This window comes from Stegastes partitus, unplaced genomic scaffold (assembly GCF_000690725.1).
Source record: "Stegastes partitus isolate 25-593 unplaced genomic scaffold, Stegastes_partitus-1.0.2 Scaffold369, whole genome shotgun sequence".
Taxonomy (NCBI): domain Eukaryota; kingdom Metazoa; phylum Chordata; class Actinopteri; family Pomacentridae; genus Stegastes; species Stegastes partitus.
Window position 1 is genome coordinate 98,300 of NW_007578100.1, and position 19,700 is coordinate 117,999.

General features: G+C 45.8%; 1 protein-coding gene across 1 annotated transcript in view; it reads left to right on the forward strand.

Annotated features, from left to right (window-relative positions):
* Positions 1–2,361: 2,361 nt before the first annotated feature.
* celsr3 (cadherin, EGF LAG seven-pass G-type receptor 3) overlaps positions 2,362–19,700 on the forward strand; it is a 200,095-nt gene continuing 182,756 nt past the window's right edge. Inside the window, exon 1 of the mRNA XM_008284729.1 lies at positions 2,362–7,927. Coding sequence (XP_008282951.1) covers positions 2,362–7,927 — 5,566 coding nt within the window. The remainder of the gene's footprint in view (positions 7,928–19,700) is intronic.

A 19,700-nucleotide genomic window follows, 5' to 3' on the forward strand; every position in this document is an offset into this window, starting at 1 on the left:
CTAAGAAAAACTAATGAGAATTAAAAAAAAAAAAGTTTTTCTCCAAGTCAGAAAAGCTCACAATTTACAAGCTGCATTTATATTTTTGTCCAGGTTGTGCATCTGTGTTCTCAATCTGGTCCTTTCATATTCACTTTGATTGGAACTTTTGCTGTTGAATTATTCAAATTATTCTTCTGCCGACACCTTATTGCTGCTTATGTGTGAGCTACTAGATAACTTAAATTTTCCCTCAAAATTGCACATAATTACTATATATGAAGTAACTTCTGGCAATAATTCCTCAACAGAATTACAAAAACACAACAATCAAGAAGCACTGTTATGTGCATCTTTATGGTGGACACAATTGTTTTTCTTGTGCGTGTTTTTTTTTTTATTATGTCATATTTTTTTGTACTTGCGGTGATACATTACCTCTCTCTGATGTTTAAGGCATAAAAAAGGTCTTTCATACTTTGCGAAAACATATATTTATTGTCATGTTGCTCACCAAATTAAAAACTTTTTGAAAATATAAGTCCACAGAAGTGCTGAAGTTCAATTCTCAGCCCTGTTTCCTCATAGCTCATATCATCTGACTTCAGCCTCAGTTTAACAGTTTAACAAAAACCACCAAACAAGAATAACTTCTCAAGGAGGTGAAAAACTGAAAAAACTGTTTGGAGGATCTCCTCTCATTTTCCCATCCCTGTGAGGACATTTGCTTCTCTTAAATGCCACAGAAACCAGTCTCACAACAACCCAAGAGAGACGAGAGCACTGGATGGATGTGGACGCTCGGTCACGCAGCTCCGGGGCTCAGACTCGGCTTCTCCTCAGCCTCTGACACGCCTTGTGTATCTCCTCCCATCAGCCACGGGAAGGAATCATATTCAATTTGAGCCGTGTCATTAAAAAAAAAAAAAGAAAAACTACACCACCCTGCCGGCTTTATAAATTGCTATTGAACGGAGGAGATTGTGAGTGGATGTTGGAGGAAATTTGTAGCCCACATATTTGCATAATGTGATTTTTTTTTCTCCCCCTTCTTCCAATAAGTATCAGGAAATGGATCTGCCCATTTAGCCGTGCGCAAATTAGTGTTAAATTGGGGTGATTGAGCGCATGTGCAATCACAGTAATCCTATAATACAGTTTTTTTTTTTGTGGAATACTACAGCAAATATCTGTGAGGGATCGTGTGTGTAGTTGTGCGTGTGTGTGTGTGTGTGTGTGTGTATTACTCATCGGTGATAATAAGGGAGATGACGTCACTTTTACTGGAGCTCACCTAAGCTTACATCACCGGACGGACTGTACGGCGCAGCTTTACGCACGAGGTTGATATCAGGAATGGACGTCCAGGGAAAAAAAAAACCCTGGAAAACTTGAGACTTTTAGGAGTGAAATATCCTGAATATTACATCATGTTTAATCACAGCAGAATTGCAATCCTCATCTTGTTTCCTCTTATTTTCTATCACTTGTTTTGCAGAAGCAATTGCTGCGTAATTTTTATTTTATTTTATTTGCTAAAAAAAAAAAAAAAAAAAAAAAAGCAAATATAAAGTCCTGGAATCACCAGTGGATGAGCCGCATTCCTGGGTGTGTCTATAACCCTGGTGAAAATGATAATTCTTCAGATGATAAATAAGGTGATGACGGTGTGATTGTGTAAGATACAGGCTTTCCTCTCCCTCCCTCCCTCCTCTCCAAACCTCCAGTTGTGGATATGGCGGCCGCCGCGGGTGTAACAGCCCTGCGCACCGGAGCCAACCATTATGAGAGAGAGAGAGAGAGCGAGGAAGGGAGTAAGAGGGGGAGAGAGATAGGGCAAGAGTGAGTGAGGGAGGGAGAGAGATGCAAGCAATAGGGGGAGGGGTGGAAAAAAAGGAGAGAGGAGGAGAGCGTGATTGTGTGAGTGTGGATGGATGGATAGTGCTACAGGAGCGCGCACACACATGCACAGAGGCAGCGCACACACACTCTCTCTGAAGGATAGTGTGTGAGGCAGCCAGCCAGTCAGTCGGTGCGAGTGTGTGAGCCATGTTGGATGTGAATGAACGGGAGGAGAGATGCTGCCGTCGCCGCGCCGCTCCTAACGCTCAGACCTCCAGCTCCACGGACCACAGCGGGTAGATGCCAACTCTCCAGGCCGACAGAGAGACGGGGGAGCCTGGGGGAAGGTGTCGGGCGGTGCTGGCGGTCCTGGAACTGGCCACCTAGCCGGTACGAGGGGGAGAGAGAGAGAGAGAGAGAGCGAGAGAAGTAACGGAGGGGGAGAAGAAGAAGGAAGGAAGGAAGGCGAGAAAGAGGGAGAATAGGCAGAGGTGGAAGAGGGAGAAAGGAGGGGGAGATACAGAGAAAGGAAGAGACTAAATGGCTGCACCGCTACCGGGCTTCACCCCGCTCCTGCTCTCGTCTCTGGCACTCCACCTGCTTCTCCTCGGCCCTTTGTTCGCCCTCGCCCCGGGGACGGTGAATACAGGAGGGGCTTCCAACAGATGGACCCCGGGCCTCTGCTACCGAGACGCCGGTAAAGTGAGCCAGCAGCAGCAGCAGCAGCAGCAGTGCGAGGAGGCAGGGGAGTCGCCGAGGGGCAGCTGGAATCTACGCCCAAGCAGGTGGACCGTAGAGCGGATACAGACTGAGGGATGCTGTGGAGTGCAGCGCGCAGGAGGATATCAGCCGGATGGTGCGAGGGGGACACGGAAAGAGAGACTGAAAGGAGTCGGGACGTTTTGGAAGAGTGCAGGCGGCCCTCCGGCTCCATCACCGCCGCCTCCACCTCATCCTCTCCATCCCGGTATTAGGAGCAGGTCCGATGGCGGTGGCGGCGGCAGCGGCGGCGGCGCGGGAGAGGGAGTGGAGGAGAGAGGAGGGCTTGGGAGAAGGAGGAGGAGGAGGAAGGGCGTTGTTTCACCTCCCGCTTCACCTGCTTTCACCTCGTCGCCGGTTCAAAACGGCAAGAAAAGGGCAGTACAAAGGACTAGAACGTGCGCGCAACGGTGGCCGGCGTCGAGGCCACACCTCGCCAAACGTGGTGCCGCCGGAGCCTTTGTGCACGCCTCTGGCCTGCGCGGGGCACCCGGAAGTGAGGGGGGAGAGGTGTGGGAGAGGGCTCGCGAGGTGAGGAGGCCCTTTGCAACACGGTGCTCCCCGACACCCGGCCAAGTCCACCGGCCAAGCCCCGACAAACGAGCCCTCTCCCCGGCCAACAAGCCCTCACCTGGCGCCTTTCCAACCTGCAGCCGCCCTCTCTCCGGATACATTTCACCACATGCTGATGCTTCAAACTACACCTTCCAATCCAGTCTCACCCTCAGCAACACCTCAGATTCTATCCCCGCATCAAAACTGGACTACATTTATCATTTTTCAACTTATAATTCCTCTGGTAAAAATGAGCAACAGCCGGTTCCCAGGAATAGCAGCAACAAGGAGATTTGGGATGCTGGCGTGGACAGGAGGGCTGGTAATTATTCTCATTTGGGCAGGCACAATGTTATCGATCCCAGCAGCAGCAAGACCAGCAGAGAGGGGGGAGATGATAGCTGGCTGCCGGGGTGCGTTAGGAGCAGAGAGAATGAGGGGGTGGCGATGAGATGGGGAGGTGATGAGGAGGACAGATGTAGCGCGCTGGAGGTTATTACCCGCCGTGCCAGGGCGCAGCTTGGGTTTTGGTTACCCCCTCTCCGCGATGCAACGTCTAACTGTGTCAGAAATATGTACGAGGAGAGGGATGAGAGTAGAGAGGTAAAGGGTGGGAGAGGAGGAGGGGTGAGGCAAGGCAACAAACACATTAATTTATCTAATTACGCGGATAATGATTTGGCTTTCCCGATTCTGACGCTCCTATGTAGCGATGTTAATGGGCTTCAGCAGGGGAAATCAGTACCAGCGACCAGGGGGCAAACCCGGGGAGAGCGCAGGGTGGTTCCCGGTGGTTGTTTGGACAGAATAGAAATGGGGGATGGACATTTAGTCGAGTTTACGGTCCCCGAGGGAGGCGTAGCTCAGAGGAATCTCCTTATCCAATTTACCCTCAGTAGCATCGCAGAGACGCACAGCCAACAGTTTATATCCAACAAAAACGCCATTTCCACAACAAAATATTCTGGCCCGGTGCTCGGTACGCCCACTCGGGCACAAACAGACGATTACGCACAGAGTGGAAAACTCTTCACTGCGCTGCGCGTTTCTGCAGAAAAAATAGAAGCGAGAGCAACTTTAGAGAGAGAGTCTGCCGGTGACTCAGGCGTTTTCTCGTCTGCTAAGTTTCCAGTTGTATCTCCGCGTCTTCTCACGCAGTCTGATCCGATTACAGAAACGCACCTCTCGTTTTCCGCGCAAATTAACCTGACCGCGTGGCAGCGCGACCCTCCGCTCCACTCACCCTCCTCCACGGAGGACGTGATTTCAGCACAGCGGACAGCTCCCCTCGGCGCTCAGATTGTGCTTTTGTGGAGCAAATTCAACAGCAACAGTAATAATAATAATAACAACAACCAGGAGGAGGAGAAGGAGGGAATAAACGGCTACAGTCGTGAATCTGAAATCGAGAAATCGCCTTGGCACGATCAGACGCGACGGGAAGATGTGTGGGAGAGAGGCGCGCTGCGAGACACGGTCCACGCAACTGACAGCATCTCCACCGACTGTGGAAGGGACAGTGGCGCGCATATGCAATTAAAACCCGGTAAGCAAGTGCCATTAGAGCCCGGAGGTGTTAGACAGCCAGATAGGCGGCAGATGGGGGAGAGGGATGCTGGGAGGGAGGGAGAGGGCTCCGCGGCTGATGCTGTTGCTGCTTGGGGAGGAAAATTACAGGTGGGGGAGGGCGAGGGAGAGGCGCGGCTGATATGGGGGAGAGAGGAGGAAGAGGGAATAACAAAGCAGGCAGAGGAGAGAGAGGCAGAGGGAGGGAAGGGTCAGGATGGGGGCAGCAGCACCACCACCACCACCATCATCACACAGCCAGATAGCAAAACAGGGAAGAAAGAGGATGAAAGCCAGGAGGGGGGTGAGAGAGAGGGGGAGCAGAGGCACAGTTCAAGGGGAGAGAGGAGCCTGGAACGCCTGATAATGCCACCAGGTGATGAAACCTCACAGGGAGAAAGGGAGGTTTTGATGGCATGGCCTCGATCCAGACGTGCAGCCAACAGACACCCGCATTTCTCCCTCTATAACTACCAAGTGCAAGTAGCCGAGAACCAGCCGCCCGGCACCTCCGTCATCCTCATGTCCGCCTCAGACGCAGATGCAGGGGATGCGGGCAGGGTGAGCTACAGCATGGCCCCCCTGATGAACAGCCGATCCTCCGACTACTTCCACGTCCACCCAGACACGGGCCTCATCACCACCACTCAGGTTCTGGACAGGGAGCACATGGATCTGCATTACTTCCGGGTCACGGCGACCGATTATGGCTCCCCTCGCCTGTCTGGCACCACAATGGTGGCCATTACTGTTGCAGACCGGAACGACCACTCTCCCATATTCGAGCAGTCAGAGTACAGGGAGACGATCAGGGAGAACGTGGAGGAAGGTTATCCCATCCTGCAGCTGAGAGCAACGGACTCAGACTCCCCCTCAAATGCCAATATTCGTTACCGGTTTATCGGTGACACAGCTGCGATAGCAAGAGCGGCCTTTGAGATTGACCCGCGCTCCGGCCTCATTACGACTAGAGGACTGGTGGACCGTGAAACAAATGAGCACTACACGCTCCAGGTGGAGGCCAGCGACCAGGGAAAGGATCCGGGGCCGCGCTCGGCCACCGTCAAAGTTTTCATCACCGTGCTGGATGAAAACGACAATGTGCCACAGTTCAGTGAAAAGCGCTATGTGGTGGCGGTGAAGGAGGATGTGCGGCCTCACTCCGAGATCCTTCGTGTGAGCGCCACCGACCGCGACAAGGACAGCAACGCCGCCGTTCACTATAATATCATCAGCGGGAACAGCCGTGGACAGTTTTCCATCGACAGCGTCACTGGTGAGATCCAGGTGGTGGCGCCGCTGGACTACGAGGCCGAACGGGAGTACACGCTCCGGGTTCGAGCGCAGGACAACGGGCGGCCTCCTCTCTCCAACAACACTGGGATTGTCAGCGTGCAAGTGACAGACGTGAACGACAACCCACCCATCTTCGTCTCCACACCGTTCCAGGCCTCTGTGCTCGAGAGCGCCCCAGTTGGAAGCTCCATCCTCCACATCCAGGCCATTGATACAGATTCTGGTGATAATGCCCGGCTGGAGTACAGGTTGACTGGCACCAGCTCTGACACACCATTTGTAATCAATTCTGCAACAGGCTGGGTCACTGTCAGCTCCATTCTTGACAGAGAATCCGTAGAGCACTATTTCTTTGGTGTGGAGGCCAGGGATTATGGTATGCCGCCTCTTTCTGCTACGGCAAGCGTTACCATAACAGTGATGGATGTGAATGACAACCGGCCCGAGTTCCTCCAGAAGGAATACTATGCTCGGCTGAATGAGGATGCAGCGGTGGGCACCAGTGTGGTGACTGTCACGGCTGTGGACCGCGATGTCAACAGCGCGGTGACCTATCAGATAACCGGAGGAAACACCAGAAACCGCTTTGCTATCAGCACAGCAGGCGGGGCAGGACTTCTCTCCCTAGCGCTCCCTCTGGACTACAAACAGGAGCGGCGTTACGTTCTCACCGTCACCGCCTCGGACCGAACGCTCCACGACACCTGTCAGGTGCACATCAACATCACAGATGCCAACACACATCGGCCCGTCTTCCAGAGCGCCCACTACTCTGTCAGCGTGAACGAGGACCGGCCTCCTGGAAGCACTGTGGTTGTGATCAGTGCCACTGATGACGACGTTGGTGAAAATGCTCGGATCACTTACTTCCTTGAGGACAATATCCCACAATTCCGCATCGACCCAGCCACAGGGGCTATAACGCTCCAGGCTGAGCTGGACTATGAGGACCAGATGACCTACACGTTGGCTATAACTGCTAAAGACAATGGCATACCACAGAAATCAGACACAACATACGTGGAGGTGAATGTGAATGACGTGAACGACAATGCACCTCAGTTCCTCAGTCCCAGATATCAGGGAACTGTGAGTGAAGATGCTCCTCCATTCACCAGCGTCCTCCAAATCTCTGCAACTGACCGCGACGCCCACGCCAACGGTCGGGTTCAGTACACCTTCCAAAACGGTGAAGATGGGGATGGAGATTTTACCATCGAACCCACTTCCGGAATCGTCCGAACTGTTCGGCGTTTGGACCGTGAGAGCGTGCCGTTCTATGAACTCACTGCCTACGCCGTGGATCGAGGTGTTCCCCCTCAACGAACCCCCGTCCACATCCAGGTGACGGTCCTGGACGTCAACGACAATGCCCCCGTCTTCCCCGCCGACGACTTTGAGGTTCTGGTGAAGGAAAACAGCGTCGTCGGCTCCGTGGTCGCCCAGATCACAGCAACCGACCCGGATGAGGGCGCCAACGCTCAGATTATGTACCAGATCGTAGAGGGCAACATCCCTGAGATTTTTCAGATGGACATCTTCTCAGGAGAGCTCACCTCGCTCATTGATCTCGACTACGAGGCCCGGAACGAGTATGTTATTGTAGTCCAGGCCACGTCGGCTCCTCTGGTCAGCCGGGCCACCGTCCGGATCCGACTGGTGGACCAGAACGACAACAGGCCGACCCTGCAGGACTTTCAAATCATTTTCAACAACTTCGTGTCCAACCGGTCCAACAGTTTTCCCAGCGGGGTGATCGGCAGGGTCCCCGCCCACGATCCCGACGTGTCCGACAGGCTGTACTACACCATCGACAGGGGCAACGAGCTTCACCTGCTGCTGCTGAATCACACCAGCGGAGAGATCCGACTGAGCCGAAAACTGGATAACAACAGGCCGCTGGTGGCTCCCATGCTGATCACCGTCACGGGTAAGAGACCATGGAGGGGGAAAAAAATGGGAGGACCGGCTGGGAGGGAGGGAGTGTTTAGTCAGTTTAGACTCCCCTTTAGCTTTATTCAGTGTAACAAATACTGTGAAGATAAGGACTCCCGACACTGCAGGCTGGTGTGTGAGAGTCTGTGAATGCCCTCTGTGCTGTGCTTTTTACATTTTCCTTTTGTGCTCATGAAAGAACAAGTTTGATTTTGACGCTGAATGTGGATGCAGGTTGTGCCGATTGACAGAAATATGGGCAGTGATGGAGCTGGGGTTTTGTTCTTTTAGTTTAGATTTACCTGAGAGCACATGAGGTAACAAGACTCACGCTAGTGTTGAAGAGGCGTGGGAGGTGTGTGAGAAAATATGTGATGTGTCATGTGGATTGCATGTGAGAAGACATGACAGGGTGGAGACAAAGTGTTAAGAATATTTGAAGGCGCTTTTTAATAATGTCTGGTGACAAGTATTAGCTCAGATTTTTTACTTTGCATTATTGCCCTGCAGTTTATGAGATGCAAGCAGCTGGTGCAAAGCTAATATGTTGTTTTTGGGTGTGTCAGTGCCATTTTATCAGTTAATTAAAATCTTTTTAAGGAGGGAAACAAGGACGTGCACAACTCTGACTGACGGCGAAATATCCAATAATATCATATCAGTTCTTTTTTCATGTAGTTCCTGATGAAACAGAGCAGCAGCAGCAGCTCTGTTTTAGGATATTTCACATTTCACCTCCTCAGTCTGATTTTTTTTGGCTCAGTGTTAAAATGATATTTAAGCTGGTAACTATGCAGGACACTTTTTTTCTTTTTGTTCTACATTTCCCGGCTTCAGCGTTTCAAATACAGGCTTCCTAAAAGCTTTTCAGGCTTCTTTGGTGTCAGTGATCAAAGCCTCAGAAACCAAATAAGCAAAGAGGGGGAGAGAATACGAGCGCAGTGCTGTTGCTTTGAAGACCTGGCTGGTTGCGACTCTATTTGTATTCTGTCAGAAAGCTTTAGCGCCGGCTGGGGAGCGTGTGTGGCCTGCTACCCTATTTACACTGTTTTTACGCGAGCTTCAGCGGCGGTGACGTCGGCTTTTGTGTATCGGCTTTGGTGTCATTTTGGATGAGCGGGTGAGGAGGGAACAGAAAGAAAGTGAGGGAGGGATCAATGGAGTGAGTGAGTTAAGGAGAAAGAGACTGACAAATGAGCAGACGAGAGAGGACAAATAAGTGGGCGAGGAAGTGATGGAGTGAGTGAGTAAGGGAATGAACGAGTGAGGGTAAGTGGAAGTGACTGAGTGGACGAGGGAGTTTGTTGAGACTTGCAGAGTCATGTCAGAAAGTAGCAGGAACGTGAATGAGTGGATCAAAGAGAAACCGAGAAGTGAACAAGTGAGTTAAGAATGGTGACATGAGAGAGTGAACAAATGTGTGAATGGCTGAAAAGTGATGGAATGAGAAGATGAGTGAGTGAATGGGTGAACAAAATGTAACTGTGCATGAAGGAAAACGTGTGCATGTAAAGCAAAGAAACAACTTGACATGACTTCAAATGAACAGTGAATGAGTGAGTGAATTATAGGGAAAGAAAACAAGTGAGTGACAAGAGAATGAACGAGTGAGGGTAGCTGAAAGTGAAAAAGTGAATGAAAGAGAAATTGACAAGTGAACAAGTGAGTGAAACACGGTGAAGTGAGAGAAAGCAAATGTGTGAGCGGCTGAAAAGTAAAGAAATGAGTGACTGAGTGAACAAATTTCAACTAAATGAATGCATGAATGAAAATGTGTGCATATGAAGCAAAGGAACAACTTGTAATGACTTCAGATCAACATTGAATGAGTGGATTAAAGAGAAGAGAGCGACAAATGAATGAGTGAGGGTAAGCGACAGTGAGTGGACGAATGAGTTGGTGAGAACTTTGAGCGTCATGTCAGAAAGTGAGAACATAGTGGAGAGGAACATGAATAAGTGAATTAAAGAGAAAGTGACAAGTGAACAAGTGAGTGTACACAAGTACCTGACACAGTGAACAAATGCATGAGTGACTGAGAAGTGAATGAATGAGTGGGTGAGTGAATGAGTAAACAAAGTTCAACTGAAAGATAATGTTTGTATATATCGCAAGAAATAACTAAAATAAACAGTGAATGAGTGATCAATGAGTGAGTGAGTTAAAGAGAAAGAGACAAGGAATGACTAGTAAGTGGGTGAGGAAGTGAATGAGTGAGGAAGTGAATGAGTGAGGGCAAGCATTAATGATTGAGTGGACGAGTGAGTCGGTTCGAACTTTGCAGAGTCGTGTCAGAATGTGAGAAAGCAGCAGAGCAGGAACTTGAATGAGTGAATGAAAAGCAAACAGAGTGAACAAGTTAAAAATGAGACTATATACACAGGATGAGGTTTTAGGTTTTAAGTTGTCTGGTTTATGTGAACAAGTTAAATTTGCTGAGTTTGTGGGTCGCTGAGCAAAAACTTTCATGATAGCTGGCAGGCGACGCAGCCGGAATGAACGAGCCTGAGAACCAGAGCTCAGGGCAAAGAAACCTTATAGATACAAATCTGTCACGGCAGAAGTTTAGCTGAAGTCATGTGTAAAAAGACAGCCAATGGTGAGGCTGGCTTGACTTGCAACTGGTGATGTGTCTGTATTTCCACCACTCAGAGCCACATACTTTTCATCTTTTAATATCTTTCTACACATTTACAAATCTCACTACGGACACACAGATCTAGATACGGACACACAACTGTCCATACACATTTACAAATAGTTTTAATGCCACCATAGAATACAAACACCTGACAGAGTGAACAAATGTGAGACTGGAAAGTGAAGGAATGAATGAACAGGTGCACAAAAATCCAGATGAACAAATGCACAAGTGTAAATGTGTGCATGTATAGCAGGTTTACTGATGAATTAAGATGAACAGTGAATGAATGAGTGAATATTAAACAAAGCTATTTTTTGCATACATTAGTGTGTGTGTACCTTAAACACTATGCATGTGTGTTACGTGAGGCTCCATCTGCGTCTCCTTCAGCTCGGCTGAACCCGACGCACGGATTCATTTCCAATTTTCTCACTACTCCTCTCACACTATGAAACTATTCTGCCCTCCCTCACCCTTCCTCTCCCTCCTTCCTCCTCTCCTCTCCCCTCCTCTCCCTCCCATTGCTCCAGGATTTGACAGTTATGAGATTATAATGAAACAACAGTCAGCCGGAGTCGAGCTCTGAGCAAAGCTGTCACTTTCATTGTGTGCAGTGTGTTATCTGTTACCCACAAACCCCCTCACTCTCTTCTTCCTCTCCTCTATTCTACCCATCTTCGCATGGATAAACGAGGGAATTCTTCTCGTTTTAATCCCTCTCGGTTTTCTTCCTCTCTCTTTTCCTGCTTTTTTTCCACCACGCCTCTCTTGTCTACCTGCTCTTGTCCCTTCTTCCACATTCAATAATCAATCGTCCTCTTCTTCTCCAGCTCCTCAATACTCCGCTGTAATCCTCACACAACTCTCCCGGGCTGCTTCTCCTCCATGGCATCCTCTTTTCAACCCCTCTCTCCTGCTTTCTTCTCTCCCTTCTTTCCTCTCCTTGTATGTCGTGTGTTTCTGCAGGCGTGTGCGCGGCTGATTTGTATGTCAGTGCACGTTTGAACAATGTTTTCTCGTGGCAGAGAGATTTTTCCGTGCACTCCTGCTCGTGCATTATTTGTGTTCGCAGTTGTTTGTAAGTCACGGTGTGTGTGTGTGTGTGTGTGCTTGTTGTGTGTTTTTGCGTACTCTCAGGTGGCTCAAAGCCTTGCACTTCAGGGCGTCTTCTCAATGAATAATATCTGTGCATGCCAGAGAGTGCTGGGACTCCTCTACTACTTCCTCACTCTTTCTATCTTTGTCTCCCATTTTCTTTCCACTTTCCCCTCCCCTCCATCTCTCCTCTCCTTCTCATTCTATCTATTTCGTGTCGATTCTTGCGTTTGTGTTGCACAGAGATTAAATCCGGCCTCTTGTTTCCGGCACTTTAAGCACACACACACACACACATGCATAAAAAACTGGCTTTAGGGTCAGCCGGTTGAGGCGGTTAATGGTGCCGTTTTGGCAACCCAGAACAGCATCAGCTCAAGGTGCCCTTGAGCAAACTAACCCCCCAACCGGCTCCAGTAGCCAGCAGCAGAGGCTGTGGTTGTACTGGCCAACTCCCAGTGGTGGATGTGTGTGTGTGTAGCGGTTTGAATGCAGAGCAGAGCTTTGCTGGAACATGTGCCGAACTAGAGCCGACTGTGTAAATGAAGGTTGAAACAAAGACGCCGTGGAGTCGACATGTCAGAAAATTCTTCGTCCAACAGGCCCCCGTTTAAAAAATTAATTTTATTTCTCTGCACGTTTTCACAATAAAACCGCAGGTATGAATGAATGAAATGAAAGACTGACTAAATTCGATTCTGGTTTCAGGGTCGTACATTTGTGCCGGCTCACTGTGGCACTGCGAAGGCTCACTGTGACGCTCTTTCATGTGAACAAATCGTCCTCAAGTGGACGTCAGCCTAATGTAGTCCCACCTGTGCAGCAGCGTCTCTGCTTGGAGCTTGTTTTTTTTGGATTGATTTCTGTTGGTCATTTGAAGAAGGAATAAACGCACAGCAAGCTGAAAAGCACACCAGTGGATGTGAAGAGACATTAGCATTCAGTTGGAGCTGTCTTTGTGTCCACTTGAATTTGAGTTTTTTTATTCAGTGTCTTACATTTGGCTTCTCTCCACCAAATTCTAAGAAAAATATCTGACTCGCTGGCTAAAAGCTCCACTGGGTAGCTGTTGCAGGGTTTATTTGAAGTTTTTCTGCTGAAAACAGTCGACTTCTATAAGAATACTGAGACTTGAATATGGACTCAGTATCCTGCAGAACCAAAACAATGAGCCAGAAGAGGCTAGAAAGCGTGTTTGTCTTTGTGTCATTTAATTAGTATGAAGATTTTGACTAATTTGGTTTTAAGTTGAATGATTTCAGAGTGCTGAATATGCTGGTGTATTGACACATTAGATTATACGCTGCTGAGTAGTTTGTGTACAGGGTTTATTTGAACTTTTTCCACTTAAAAAACAGACTTTTGCTGCTAGAAGCCAGTTTAGAGAGAATACTTAGACTGAACTGTGCACTCAATATCATGTATGACCAAAACATTGAGCTGAAGGAGGCTAAACGAGCTGGCGATCATTTTTAGTGTTAAATATACAGATTTTGATTAATTTAGTTTTTAAAAAAACAGTTAAGATAGATAAGGTGGTAAATTCTGGTGGTGTATCGACATTAGTTTATGTAAGACTACTAGTTTATTTGTGAGCCGTGTTGTACATTCTGTGGATATGAAGAAACATGAGCATTCAGCTGCCCACTTGAATTTGTTATTCGCTTTCCTCTTAGGTTTGGTTTGGCCTTCACCAAATTCTAAGAAAAATATCAGTCTCGATGGGTAAAAGCTGCACTGGGTAGCTGGTTTACAAGGTTTATTTGAGGTTTTTCCACTGAAAATGGCAAATTTCTGCTCTTGAAAGCAAGCATACTGAGAGTGAGACTATACATTCATTATCCTGCAAGACCAAAACAATGAGCTAAAAGAGGCTAAAAAGCTCGGTAAAGAATCAGTGATCATTTTTAGTGTCTTTGTCATTTGATTGTTATGAAGATATTGATTGATTTAACTTTTAGTTGTTAAATGAAGGACTTAAGGAGTGTCAGGTTGTGGTGGTGTGCTGACACATTAGGTAAAACCAAAACAATGAGCTAAAGGAAGCTAAAAGAGCTGGCAGGCATTTTTAGTGTGTTTTTTCTCTTTGTCACTTGATTTGCATGACGATTTTTGATTAATTTAGCTTTAAAAAGCTGATTAAGTGAAATTGAGGACATAAGAGTGTGAAAATGATGGTGACGTATTGACATATTAGGTAAAACCAGAACAATGAGTGTCAGTGTCTGTCTCTGTCTCATTCGATTTGTATGAAGATTTTGATCAATTTAGTTTTTAAAAAGTTAGTTGGGTAAAGTTGAGGACTTAAGAATGACAAAATATGGTTTTGTATTGACACAGGAGATGTTATTTGTCAGTTGCTGGTGTGAGCAGTCAGTGTTGTGGGGTACAGATACAGATATGGCATTATTCATTATAGCTGGGAGCAATTCAATAGGGCTTCTAATAAACTGATCTGACGGCTGACCCAGTATCTCAGTGGTCAGGGTGGAGGCCATACGGGTGCAAATGTCATCAGCAGTGCATCTCTGGTTTGATTCCTGTCATTCCTCTGCTCTCGTTTCCCACATTTAGCATCACTCCTCATATCAAAATAAAGGCGAAATGCCAAAAAAAAAGGGCACAAAACCAAAACATGACACATGAACACGAATAAAAGTAAAGTTAAGGTAATTAAACAGATGAAATGAACAAAAAAACAACAACAAATTAGTGTAAATGTGCAGCTGCTGTGCATATTTTAGTAAATAGAAGAGTGAAAATCATCCAATGAGCCAAACACAGCTTTATTTTTATTTTTTCCAGTTTAATGGGTGGTTCTGGGTATTCAGATGGAGAATAAAAGGCCCATCATCTCCTATAAGTCAGCCTGGACACAGATCAGCGCGTCGTGAATTCACTTACAGTAGGTCAGCGCACTGGTGTCAGCTGGAATATTCTGGGCGAGCACGCCGATGCTTCATGTGTAAGGAAACCGCTGCATTAACATGTGGGTCAGAGGAGGAAGGTCGGCGCCCAGGAGCATATACGTTCTCAATTATGCTCGTTTCCTATAATGACCTGTTTTTACCCAGCGCTGCCAGCGTGGAGGTAAAATAATTCAACAGTAGAGTCGACATTATGCTCTTACTCTGTCCCTTGCTGGCGATGGTTTAAAACTGCTGCTGCCCCCTCTTTATTCTGTTTCGTCCTTCCGGAGGTGAAACGAGAGCGAGGATGAGACGAGGGAACTTAACGCGGCTGTAAATGTCACGAACCAGTTTTAATGTCATGTTGTGATGAAAACACAGTTTGCCCCTCTGAGCCTCTAAGATGCCCCAGAGGGTTAGTTTCGTGAATCTTGCCTAAGTGGCTTTTATACAACTGGACCGTGTGTGTGTGTGATTTATGCAGAGGTTTTAGAAGCTAATATATTCTGCTGGCTGTATTTAGTGACTATTAAACAAAATCAAAGTATGTTGTACTCAGTTTTCATAGTGTTCATCCCACTGGACACACAATTCACATCAGAGCGACAAAGACACACAAAACAACCACAAAACAAGCCATTTGGTCTGTCCTACTGTCCGTCTTGCAGATGTTTTGTAACCGATTTGCCCATCTTTGCAGTGGCTTTGCGTATCTATGTGTGGCTTTGTGTTTATTCTACAGCTGTTTGTGTTCATTACATGTCTGTTTGTGGATATTTGATGTCTTTGTGGACAGTTTGGATCTCTGTGTGTTCATTTAACGACTCTTTATGGTCATTTTATGTCCCTGTGGTCATTTAACAACGCTTTGTGGTCACTGTATGTTTAATTGTGGTTATTTTATGTCTCTTTGTGGTCACATTATGTCTTTTCATGTCATTGTGTTGTTGTTGTTGTTTTGTTGTTTACATCTCTGTGTCATTTTATGGTCATTTGACAACCGTTTGTGTTCATTTGTGGTCTGTTTGTGGATATTTCATGTCTCTCTGTGTTCACTTTCCCAAGACTTTGTGGTCATTTCACATTTGTTTGTGTTAATTTAACAACAATTTGTGGTCATTTAAGGTTCTTTCTGGTCATTTTATGTCTCTTTTTGGTTGTTTTACATCTTGTTGCAGTCTGTTCATGTCAATTTGTTATCATTTTACATTTCTTTGTGGTCATTTTGTCTCTTTATGGCCATTTTATGTGTCTTTGTGGTCATTCTACCACTACGTGTGTTCATTTTATGTCTCTGGGGAAATGTTTCGTCTTTGTAGACAATAAACGTGGTTATTTTATGTCTTTTTGTGGTCATTTTACATTTCTTTGTGGTCATTTTATGTCTCTTTGTGGTTATTGTACCACTGTTTGTGTTCATTTTATTTCTCGTTTTGGTTATTTTACGTGTCGTTGCAGTCCGTTCATGTCACTTTGTTATCATTTTACATTTCTTTGTGGTTATTTTATATCTCTTTGTGTTCATTTTACCACTGTTTATGGCCATTTTATGACTCTTTGTGGTCATTCTGTTAGTGCATGTGTTCATTTTATGTCTCTGGGGAAATGTTACGTCTTTGTAGACAATAAACGTGGTTATTTTATGTCTCTTTGTGGTCATTTAATGACTCTTTGTGGCCATTTTACATCTATTTGGGGTCATTTAATGTCATTTCGTGGTTGTTTTGTGTCTCTTGCAGACCCATCGATCTAGAACTTTTGCTTTCAGACATGATTGATGAAGTGGTGTGAAGTAATTCTTTTCTAGCTCAACACCAGCCTTATTACTTCCTCCTATGACACACACCCCGAGTGTGATATGGACAGGAAATTATGCAGAGATGTTTTTTTTTTCTCTCTCTCGAAACCAAAGATATTAACTTTTAAATCCCAAGATCTTCACAGAGGATAAAGAAAAAACACCAACCAAATGGGCTCAAACCCGAAGCAGCACACAGCACTTACAACAGCTCACTTAGCAACCGCGATGACCTACATAGTCTATACAGTGCATACCAACCCACCACAATGCAGCAGCCACACTATAGAGGAACTTGCACCAGCCCATTAAAATCCATTAGACGCGCTCCCTCCGTCTTCGTCCTGTCCGGTGCGCGATGCAGCCGCCCCCCCGTCAGGAGCTAAATGGACCAAGTGTAGGTCTGTGGAGTTTGACACAGTTTCCTGATGTCAGGGAGCTCTGATGGCTAATTAGTGGCCATGACACCAGCCCTGAATCTGTCACTGTAACGGGTTCAGGTCATCTTTTTTAGCTTCAGGAGATTTTGGTCAAGAGGACGACCGAATGTGTTGCATTCTATTCTGACAAGGATCCAGTTTCTGTATAGGAACATTCATGTGATTGGCTTTAACTCACTGAAGGCGAAAGACATTCAGCAGTGGATGGGTTGAGGACCAGGTTAACACCATCACATCGTAATTTCTTGACAATTCCAGGTTTGTGCTGAAAGGAAAGAGCGACAAGTTCATCCAGCTTAACAAAATGACTTCTGCTATTTTATGCAAATGGACAAAAGAATGTATTTTTCCTCTCTAGAATGAGTTGAACAGTTAAATGCACAGATAAGGCGTCCAAGGTTTCATTTCTGCAGGATTTGCCCTCAAGTCTTTTTCAAATCCACTCCAGGTTACTTTGCAGTCATGCAGCTGTTTCATCCGGGAGCTGCCCTGTACAAGTAAAGTTGACTTGATAAGTGTGTTGCTTTCTGGTAATAATGTGGTTGGAATGCCGGAATAGCTGCTGGAAGCTAGTGATAAATAAGGCAGCATTATGCACGGAGGGGGGAATGTTGAGGCCGTGACTGAACAGTCTGACAGCAACAACGTGTTCAGGGAGTCGAGATTATAATAAATTCATGTTCCCTGCTGGGAGTTCTGCAGCCGGTCTGATCCTGAAATCTGCTTCTTACACCTTTTTTTGACACCGACAATCTGTGCGAGCAGACGAACACGAAAAAACGCGCCCACTTAAAACCCTCAAACAATATCATTTATTACACCGAAAAGTTCTTATTAAGCGTGCGTCTGTCCGCAAAAACAACTCAAGAGTCACATTTTTTGAATCCACAAACTGCTGTATTTGAACCTTTTTATAGTGGAAAGTCTTTCTGCCAGATATTTGATATTTGGAGATAAGATGGATGTTTCAGGGTTTTGCTCATGTATAGATGTACTTTTTCTTATACACTGTCAAACACTGGCTGAACCCCAGGTGGTTTCTGGGTGTTATTTCTTTTTTGCTCTTTTCACATTTTTACTCAATGTGGGCTCATATTTCACTGCAATATAAAGTCCTGCAGCTCTACAGAAGCAGCAAAACCATAGATAGAAATAGAGAGAATAGATTTTGTGTGGTGTTATAATGCCATAAATCATTTAAGAATGGTACATTTTTCTTATTATTGATTGAGCAAAAATTGAAAACAAAAACTGGAGTCAATGTGTTCCACGTTTTTTCCAAGCATCCACAGGTTTTATCAACACTGGAAAAAAAAATGGCAGCTTTACCTACTGCAGATATTTTCCTACTTTCATTTTTTATTTGTATCCATACTCAGTGTCACATTTTTCATCACCTTTTTAATCTTCATATACTAGAAAAGTGAAACTCTGTCCGACAAATATTTCATATTTGGACATACGATAAATGTTTCAGGTTTTTTGCTCAGATACAGATGCAGTTTTTCTTCCCACACTGCCTGAATCCCAAGTAGTTTATGTGTGTTTTATTTACTCCTGTCACATTTTTACTTAATATGGACTCATTTTTCACTGCAGTATAAAGTCCAGCACAACTATAGAAAGAAATACAGAGAACTCAAAGTATCCTTTGTGCAGTGTTATAGTGCAAAAAATCATTTAAGAAAAATTCATGTTCCTTTTTTTTAATTATTTATTGAACAACAACTGAAAACAAAAACTAGAATCAACGTGTTCCCCATAGTTCTTAGCACCCACAGGTGTTATCAACACAGGAAAACGATGGCAGCTTTACCTACTACTGATATTTTTCTACTTTAATGTTTTGGTACATGTCCCCTATCTGCTCTGTTTCACATTTTTAATAAACAAACTGCTGTGTTTGAACCTTTTTCTAGTAGAAAAGTGAAACTCTTGCCTCTAAAACTGATCTTTTTTCCCACAAAGTTTCATGTTCTGGATTTTTGCTCACGTATAGATTAAAAAAACAGACAAACCAGGTTCTCATGACTCTCTAATTTACCAGCGAAGCACTCCGACACCATGTTATGCAAGAAGGCACCTGATCAATGATGGTAAGAGGCCTGGGGCCAAAATAATGTTTGCTCTGTAAGCAAAGTTTCTTTTATAATATGGAGTCGTAATTGCTTTCTGGGCACTTAAAGAAAGCTGTAAAGAAGATACGGAACCCAATACGCATAAGTACATCACGGTCTCTAAGACATAGGAGGTGTACCGGCAGGTCTCCTAACCTCTCAGACATTATAGAGTCAGTGCTAAGGAGCAAATGGAAATGTAAGTGTCCATGAACAGCATTTTAATGGTTTGTTTGTGCACGTCGGAGGCTAAATGAGAGCAGACTCAGGCTGAATCAGCCACCAGAGAGGAGTAAGATGCACAGCGTAGGGAACATGAGGTAAAGATCATTAACAGGCTGGAACTTCACTGCTATGTTTAGCAATGTATCATCAATAAATCATTACCTCATTAGCTTGATGACATTAACATGATTACTGTAAACAAACAAGATCACTGCAGAGAGAGGAGCCGGACAGTCAACCAGCCGCCGTGCTGCCGCGCTGTAGCTCCCAGACAAGGATGGATGTCAGGAGTCTGTCGGTTTGGTTTTGAAGCTGTGATCGCTTTTTTTTTAGGTAAACTGGGACTTTTGTGAGACCGGTGGATCCCACTTTTCTGAATCCTGAGTCCTAGCGTGGTCATAAAGTCGTCGTATTTCAAGGCGTACTTCGAATACGACAGAGATGCAGCCATTTTTTCACACGCGCATCCCATGAAAGCGTCAGTGCTCCTCAGTTTTGCTGTTTTGGGGATTTTTATCACACGAACGATCCTAGAAAATG